Here is a 9217-nt window from a genome sequence, read left to right as displayed (position 1 = left end):
TGGAGGTGTGAGTTCTGCTTTACCATAGACAAAACTGAAGAACCTAGACACATTATTTCACTTCTCAGAATCTGAGTTCATCAATAAAAAGAAGAAAAAAAAGTCGTCATGGCTGTAAAAGATTCAATGAAACAATATGCATGAAGGAATGCCTGCAACAGAGACTCCCTATTTAAGTCTATATTGTTTTGTATCAGTTGGATTGCTTGTAATGCTGCACCTCCTAGTGGAGAGCTTGCTCATGTTGTTGTGAAGTGCCGAGTTGGTTCCTACCCATAGCGACCCTGCATAGGGTTTCCTAGGAGTGGCTGGTGAGCTTGAACCAACTACCAAAGTGGTTCAAACCGACTTTGCAGTCCAGCACATTAACCCGCCCATTGTTTTGTTGTGAAGTGCCGTCGAGTCGATTCTGACCCATAGCGACCTTGTATAGGGTTTCCAAGGAGCAGCTGGTGAGCTTGAACCACCGACCTTGCAATTCAGACAACTTTGCAGTCTGACGCATTAACCCACAGTGCCACACCAGTAGAGACCTTTTAATTCCTATAGCTTATATGTATGAATCAGAATAGTGAGGTCCATTTTTATATCAGGATTCCAGGAACACTTTGCTAAGGCGCAACCTGTCTAGAAATGGTTCTCAGAAATGCCCTAGCTGTATGCTTAGAGATTGGTAAGGGAGCAGCTTTGCTCTACTAGACTCTAGGTGTGTTGGTTAAACAACTCTATCAAAGGATACAATATTTTCTGCTTTGCTTCTTCCCATAGGAACAGAGAAGACTGAAGAAGTGTCCAGACAGGCTGATGGACTCAGTTGGTAAGCTCCACTTGCTCACCATGACTGCCGAGAGTCCGATGCCTGGAGACTTGGCTCTAGCTCCCCTGGTCACTTGCAAACTCTGTCTGTGTGAGCATTCTCCAGACAAGATGACCACCCTCCAGGAATGCCGGTGCAGCTTTTGCACAGCTGTAAGTTTTCCCTGATGAATTTCTAATGAGAAAATACAAGGGGGAGTTTAATGAGATGTTGTTTAGTGCTGTTGAGTCGGTTTTTAGCAACCCTGAATAGGGATTTTGAGGAGCGACTGGTGAGCTTCAACTGCCAGTCTTCATGGGAGCAGAAAACCTCATCTTTTCCTGAGGGTTCAAATCAGAGACCTTGTGGTTCACAGTCCAATGCTTACCTTATGGCGACACTGTTCTTCACTAATGAGATGTTTGTTGTTGTTAAGTGCTGTCGAGTCAGTTCTGACCCATGGTGACCCTGCATAGGGTCTCCGAGGAGCAATTGGTGAGCTTGAGCCACCAACCTTGTGGTTCAGACTGACTTTACAGTCCAGCACATTAGCCTGTAGCGCCACACCAGGATTCCAGCGAGATGTTAGGGTTTGCTAATATGAGAAATCCTGCTTTGAATAGCATTCGGATCTGTTTTTAAATTTATCTTGAATGGTAAATCAGATGTTTCCTGATTTTTAGGCACAGTTCACTGTGTGTATATATGTGTTTAAAATTTAATTACTGGTTGAATAAGCATGGTCTTTTTATTCTTAAGATTTTATCAAAGGAACAAAATAGAGTCAATTTTAACATGCCTGAGTTAACGATCTTCTATTAGACGTTCACCAGGCTGTTTTTTTTTTGGTAGGTGGGTGGGTGAGTGGGTGGGGTTTGATAGTATCGCCAGATATTTCTGAATGATGGAGAAATCAGGTAGCAATTTACTCTATGTTCTGAATTTCCTTTCATTATATTTCTTCTTTTCCTACAAAGGACGTAGTATATACAACTTCTACGTTATCATACATCTTGTGTATTCTGTTTTGCTTCTTATTCCATATAGTGAAGTGAAATCCTAGATATCCCCAGGGTTGGTTCTGGCATCCGGTATCAGCATCCTTGACCTTTATTACCGAATTTTCCTGAAGGTTGGTTCTAGTACCGTCACCATCACTAGGAGAGTTGCTGTGGGCTGGACTCCAACTCATGACGACCCCAGGAGCACTAGAGTAGGACTGTACCCCACAGGATTTTCAATAGCCTGTCTTTTGAAATGGTTCACCAGTGGATCGGCAGATCTTTCTTCTGATCACCTCCAGGGTGGACTTGAACTGCCAGTGAACCTCCATACTTTCAGTTGATGGCGATTGTGTGTTAATCTCATAACCCAAAGCCACACCAAACCCATTGCCATCTGATTGATTCCAGAGACCCTATAAGACAGAGTAGAACTACCCCAGAGAGAGGGGCTCCAAGGGTGTAAATTTTACAGAAGCAGCTGATGGGCTCAATCTTCAGTAATGGCTACTTGCTTAACTGTTGTGCACCAGAGTTGCTAACCTAATAAATCAAACCTGCTGTTATCAAGTCAATTCCAATTTATAGTGATCATATAGGACAGACTAGAATTGGCCACAGGGTTCCCAAGGCAGTAATCCTCGCAGCTGGTGGGTTCAAGCTGTCACTCTTTTGGTTAGCATCTAAATACTTAAGCATTGCTCCATCAGGGCGCCTAAATATTAAAGGTGTACAAAAAAATACAGCAGGCTGAGGTGGATCGGGAGCGCAGGGCTGAAGGATGTTGTAGTTTTAAGTCGGGTGCCAGGAGTAGGTCTGACTGTGAAGTAACTGTGTTCTTCTTCCTCATCTTATGTGAGTGTGTTACTCTGTAGGAAGTGAAGAGTAGGCCTGGTCATCACAGAACTACTGCAGTTCCCTTTGCTCTTGTTTTGTTTCTGAATGCTGTGTTTCAAAAGTTACTATGTCTGTCAGTTTCTTACAAGCCGAAGACTCCACAACCCTCTACCCCCCTGCCTCCCAGCCTCCTGCCTTGCAAATCCTTGAAACAAATGAGTCAGAAGCAATATTTGACTAAAACCAGGTTGGACGTTTTTGTGTGGAGTTACTAATGTTTAAAAGCAGGGCATAAAATTCCATGTTTGCTCTGAGATTTGATAGTGCAGAATTGGAGAATGTATTCAGTTTGTACCTCAATGTTAGGTGAAAAATACTCAAGCCAAGTAGGTGATATCACTAAATTGTACTTATTTACGAGGGGCTAATGCTGACATAGGAGTCCTGGTGTGGCGCTATGGGTTAATGCGCCAGACTGCAAAGTTGTTTGAACTGCAAGGTCAGCGGTTCAAGTCACCAGCCGCTCCTCGGAAACCCTATACAGGGTAGCTATGGGTTGGAATTGACTCGACAGCACTTAATAATAATGCTGACATCATTTCAATAGCTCATGGCTCCTAATTATGATAAATTTACAACAACAACAAAAATAGTGGTTGCTGAGGATGCTGAAGTATAGATAAAACTAATTTTCTCTACAAACGTTCACCTAACCCCAACAACACGCACACACAAAGATTAGCTAGCAATCATAGGGTACAGTGAGTATATGTCAGATCAGAAAAGGGGAATGAAAGTGGTTGTGCAATGTATGTCAAGAATGTCCTCAGTGTCACTAACTGGGACATCAGAGACTGTTGAACAGATGCCTGTGTGCTGTGCATAGTCCCAGCAACAACAAAATAAGACTCTGATAACAAACAAAGCAAAAAACAAAAAATTAGCACAACTGTCTCCCATTTCTCCTTCAACAATTTAGGGGTAGGAGTTAGTACATTTAGATCAATCTTTCTACCATTGTTGGGGAGTGCTCAGAAGCAGAAAATTAGATGACTGTTACTTTGGTATCTTTCCAACTTTAGAACTCTTTGTACCTATAAACATTATTAACCTTTCCTAGCTTCTTGTTACCCCATTTCTTATTATCTGCTCAAGCAGTAAGCATACATGTGTGCTACCATTATTACATTGTTGTTCAGTGTTGTCGAGTCAGTTCTGACCCATAGCAACTCTGTATAAGGCTTACAAGGAGCAGCTGGTGAACTTGAACCACCGACCTTGCAGTTCAAATGACTTTACGGTCCAGCGCATTAACCCACAGTGCCATACCAGGACTCGATTATCTACATTAGTGTCTGTAGAGGTGCAATGGAAATCAGATTCACCTGAAATATTGCTCGTCTTTTTTTGCAAAAACTATTTTTAAATCTGTCTAATCCCCTGCCTCCTGCTCCAATTTTAATTTGCAATCGACTTAATTATATAAAATTTAGTTTGGATTTTCAAGGCTAAAAGGGTTTGTGATATTTTCTTATGCGCCATATTTACTGAGTTCCAGCTTCAAGTGAGTGGATGGTATCTCCTCCCTCTGTTTGCCTGGGAAACAATTCTTGTACATACCATATGGAAAATTGTTTTGTTAGGATTTATTTTGTTTGACCCCAGAGAAATCTCTGGATGTAATCTTGCCTCCACTTGATATGGTACTGGACTTATCTATTTCCAAAGATTTCATAAGGCTTTTAAAAAACTATGTTCTTTCTTCCCTAAAAGGCACCATTAACCATTTTATTGTTAAGTTTCAAGTGTTTTTGTTTTCAACTTCATTGAGTTTCAATTCCAGCAATTACCCCATGAGTTTCAGTTTTGCTTAAATCTTTTTGAACTTTTGATTTCTCATTTGTAAAATGAATGTTTTCAGACTTTACTCCAAACAGTGGTTCTCTGGGAATGGAGAATGGACAGATGTGTGCGTGTGATTTAACACTGAGCGCTAGGCTAGTCATTCCCACTCCTAGGGAAGGTCCCTGTGTGGCAATATAGGATAATGCACTGGACTGCAAGGTTGGTTTTAACTTCATTTCGGTAGTTCAAACTCACCAGCTGCTCCTTTAAAACCCTATCCAGGGTCACTATGAGTCGGAACCGACTTCACAGCACTTAACAACATCAACAAAGCCTTTAAATGAAGGAATGCTGGTGGCGCAGTGTCTGCACTGTGTTAGGAAGTTGGTGGCTTGAAATCACCATGCGTTCTAGGGGAGAAAGATGTGGCAGTCTGAGTCCATAAAGATTTACAGCTGTGGAAACTCCTCTGTGGGGGCAGTTCTTCCTTGTCTGAGAAGGTTGTTATGAGTGGTAATCGATGTCATGGCACTGGGTTTGAGGACTTAAAGGGGAGGCATACTTCACAATAAGTGTGTCTGAGAACCAGAAGTGACCTTTCAATCAAGTCTTCTGTAGTCAAATGAGCTTGGAAATTACTGTGCTCTCTGTTCCTTCTTGGAGGAACATCTTGCATATTTGCATTTTAGAGTTTCTGCAAGATCCTGTGGTTTAGGAGGAATGCATGAGAGAGACCCTTCTTAACTTCTTCTAAACCATTTTCATTTGCCCATGTACCTTTTTTCCTGGAATACTTAGGAATTGCCTCATTTCTAGTTCTCTGAGGAGTGCTGCCGTAAATGCTTTCATGTAGGTAATTCTCGATTTAAATGACACCCAGAGAGAGGAATGTGGTGGATATTGCATCAAATAACCCATCCACTATCTTGTTTTTTGTTAAAGGAAGCTGAACAGGCTCCATTTATGAAAATGGTTTCTATTCGCCTTTTTGCTCAACTCTAACATACAGATGGACTCCTGGTATGGCACTGTGGGTTAATGCGCTGGACTGCAAAGCCGTTTTGAACCGTAAAGACGATGGTTCAAACCCACCAGCTGCTCCTCAGAAACCCTATACAGGGTTGCCATGGGTTGGAATTGAGTCAACGGCAGTTAACAACTATATAGAAGAAAATAGTGTAAGGCAAGACAAGACAATTCTACAGGACAAATATAGACATCATTTCCACCAAACAAAACCAAGTCAAACCGACTCTTGGCAACCCCATGTGTTTCACAGTAAAACTGTACTGCATAGGGTTTTCAAGGTTGTGAGTTTTTTTGAAGCACATTGGAAGGCCCTTCTGAGAAGCTTCTGAATGGGCTCAGATTGCAGTCAGTTAGTAGTCAAATGTTCAGCTGTTTACACTAACGAGGGACTCAATGACTCTCACTGTTGTTCAGTGCTTTTGAGTTGGTTCCGACTCTTAGGATTTCCGAGGAGCAGCTGGTAGGTTTGAACCCCCGATCTTGTGGTTAGGAGGTCCAGTGCTTATTCTACAGCGCCACACCAGGACACCATATTCAGATAAGAACACACAATTATTATTTAAGTGAAAAAAATTCAAAAAGTTAGTTATCAAAGCAAATTTGTGGGTTTGCTCCCTTGTGAGCAATATTTGCCTCTCTCATTTATTTTGGAAGCTTTTACTGTCAGCCGTGAATTAAGGAATCGTGAAAACACAGTTGTTGCTTGTTTTTATAACCTAGATAATTTCACCTGAAAAGAGTCGGTATGCTGGGCATGGCCTATTTACTTTTCAGATTAAAGACAGGATGTGTTGGGCAAAAAGAAAATATAGTCCAACCATAGCCTTGCCTTTTTCCATTACATTTTGTTGGCTCTGAGTAGTTAGAACTCCTTTTACTATTCATTTTTCTGAGCCAAATGGGTTTTCCAATGTTTTAAAAGTGAGAGGAAATATAAAACTTTTTAGACCAAGCCCTTTTTCCCTTAGGGCCTGTTGGGTGACCTTTAAGAAAAGCCCACATATGGCCTGGGAGACATGTACAGTTTGGGAAGATTTGCTGAGTGAGTGTGTATGTGTGTGTGTGCACGTATGTGAGCTGAGCATATGCATGTAGGGAGTTGGTAAATTTCACAGCAAGTAAATTACCTGTGAAGGGTCTTTCCTGTATTCTGATACTTGCATCAGGAAAATCAAAACCAAACCAAATCTACTGTCAAGTGGATTCCACCTCCAAGCAATCCTGCAGGACAGAGTGGAGCGCTCCATTGGGTTTCTGAGGATTCTGTGGAAGTAGGCCATTTTTCCCATGGAGCACCAGGTGGGTTCACATAGCCAAGCTTCCGGTTAGCCGCCAAGTGCTTTAACCACTGGGTCACCAAACTCACTGTCATTGATTGAGTCGCTATAGTGACCCAACAGAACAGAGTCAAACTGTTCAATAGTTTCTGAGACTCAACCTTTACGGGAGCAGACAGCCTCATCTTTCTCCTGAGGAGCAGCTGTTTGGTTGCTTTCTTTTAAATACCTTTTATTGAGATCTCTCTACAACTGCAAGAAGTAATGAGGCTTCTTTTTCCAGGCCAACGTCACAGAAGCAGCTCTGTCCTAATCTTCCGGTCACGTGTCTTGCCAGCCTTTTGCCTGCAGCTCTTAAATCCTTCAGTTCTCTGGGTTCCCATCCCCAAAAGATTGTTTTCTCTTACTATTATTGTTGTTATTGTTAGGTGGCCCTGTAGAGGGTTTCTGAGGAGTGGATGGTGGGTTTGAACCACCAACATTGTGGTTCAAGCCAACCTCTCGGTCCAGTGCTTATCCTACTGCTCCATGCCAGGACTCTAGTATTACTATTGAATGGGCTGAAAGAAATCACACTAGCATCTTGGTTTCTAGTACTCAAATATCTTGGCTTGCATGGTTAAATTTATACTTTATTTTGCCATGGGTGAGCAAACTGTAAGTCCTCAAATTTATCTTTGACTTTGCCTGTGAAATGACTTCGATATACTTTCTGTTTATACCTCCTAAGAGCTTTTTTGCTTTAAAAAAAAATCTTATTGTGAATTGAGTGAAGGTTTACAGAGCAGATCAGCAATTTTACTTTCAACAAGTCATACACTCTTGTTTCATCTCAACCTCACAAGAGTTTTAATGATAGTACTATGATGACCTTTGTATTTATCAGTCAAATCTTTCGATTAAAACACCAATTCTTAAGTGTACACTTCAGTGATCATTAGTGTATTTACAGAATTGTCCAACCATCTTAGCAATCAAATATAGAATCCTTTGATCACCCCAGGAAGACACTTTGTACCTGTTAGCAGTTAAGTTTCACACCATCCTCTCAACTTCTGAAAACCTCTCACCTACTTCTTGCCTCTTTGGGACATTTCATAGACATGGAATTCTATGAGAGCTTGTTTTTTGTCACTAGCTTCTTACCCTTTGCATAATGTTTTCAAAGTTCATCTGTGTTTCAGTATTTATTGATTGTTGTTGTTGTTATGTGCCATGGAGTCAGTTCCAACTCATAGTGACCCTGTACAGGGTTTCCAAGGCTGTAAATCTTTATGGGAGCAGAAAGCCTCATCTTTCTCCCGTGAAACAGCTGGTAGTTTCGAACTGCTGACTCTGAGGTTAGCAGCCCGATTCATAACCACTACGCTACCCGAACATCCTTTTTGATCTTTAGGAGCCTTTATATTTGGTATAAATATAGTACCAAACATAACTGAGAACACGAATAGTAGAAGACAAAGTAGATGATGGGGCCTCCTAAAAATTATACACTATGTACATCAAAAGATTTCACCAGAACAGTAAAAAAGATAACCCACACACTGGGAAAATTTTTTTGGCAATGGTATTTCAGACAAGGGACTAATCTCTAAAATTTATAGAGAACTTCAAGAAAAAGACAAATAATACAATTAAAAAATGGTCAGAGGATACAGTTAGGCACCCAACAAACATGAATAAATGCTCATGATCATTAGCCATTAGAGAGATTCAAATAAAAATAACAAGGTGCTATTATCTCATCCTAGTATTAATAGCAAAGTTAAAACAAACAGAAAATGACAAATGCTGGAGATAGCGTGGAGACTGGAACCCTAACGCACTACTGGTGTGACTATAGAATGGTGCAACCACTGTGGAAAATGGCCTGTGCTTCCTTAAAAAGTTTAAAACAGAAATACCATATAACTCAGCAGTCCTCTTTGGTATATGTTCTAGAGAAATAAGAGCCTCAACATGAATAGATGTATGCATACCTCTGTTTATTATTCTGTGGCTCTGTAGGATAAGCACTGGACTGTGAACCACAAGGTCAGTACCTGCTTCACAAGAGGAAGATGAGGCTTTCTGCCCCCATAAAGATTTCCAGCATCAGAAGCAGTATGTAGGGTTGCTGTGAGTTGGAACTGACTGAATGACACTCATAACAATAGCAGCATGTTCATCGCAACACTATTCACAATAGCAAAGAGCTAGAAACAGACTAAAGGCTCCATCAACAGAAGAATGACAAACTATGGTACATCCATACAATGGAACAGTGTACAGTATTACAAAAGACTATGAATCTATGAAACATCTCATAGCATAGATGAACCTGGAAGACTTTATGGTGAATGAAATTGTTGTTGTTGTTAAGTGTCATGGAGTTGGTTCTGACTCATAGCGGTGCTATATGGTGTTTCTGAGGAGCGGCTGGTGAATTTGAA

General features: G+C 41.1%; 1 protein-coding gene across 1 annotated transcript in view; it reads left to right on the top strand.

Annotated features, from left to right (window-relative positions):
• The first annotated feature begins 772 nt into the window (after window positions 1–772).
• Window positions 773–9217, top strand: part of RNF144B (ring finger protein 144B) — an 82580-nt gene continuing 74135 nt past the window's right edge. Inside the window, exon 1 of the mRNA XM_006860791.1 lies at window positions 773–969. Coding sequence (XP_006860853.1) covers window positions 805–969 — 165 coding nt within the window. The 5' untranslated portion in view covers window positions 773–804. The remainder of the gene's footprint in view (window positions 970–9217) is intronic.

The sequence above is a fragment of the Chrysochloris asiatica genome, unplaced genomic scaffold (assembly GCF_000296735.1).
Source record: "Chrysochloris asiatica unplaced genomic scaffold, ChrAsi1.0 scaffold00040, whole genome shotgun sequence".
Classification (NCBI taxonomy): domain Eukaryota; kingdom Metazoa; phylum Chordata; class Mammalia; order Afrosoricida; family Chrysochloridae; genus Chrysochloris; species Chrysochloris asiatica.
Note: the sequence above shows the minus strand (reverse complement) of the source record. Positions and strands in the feature narration are given on the sequence as shown.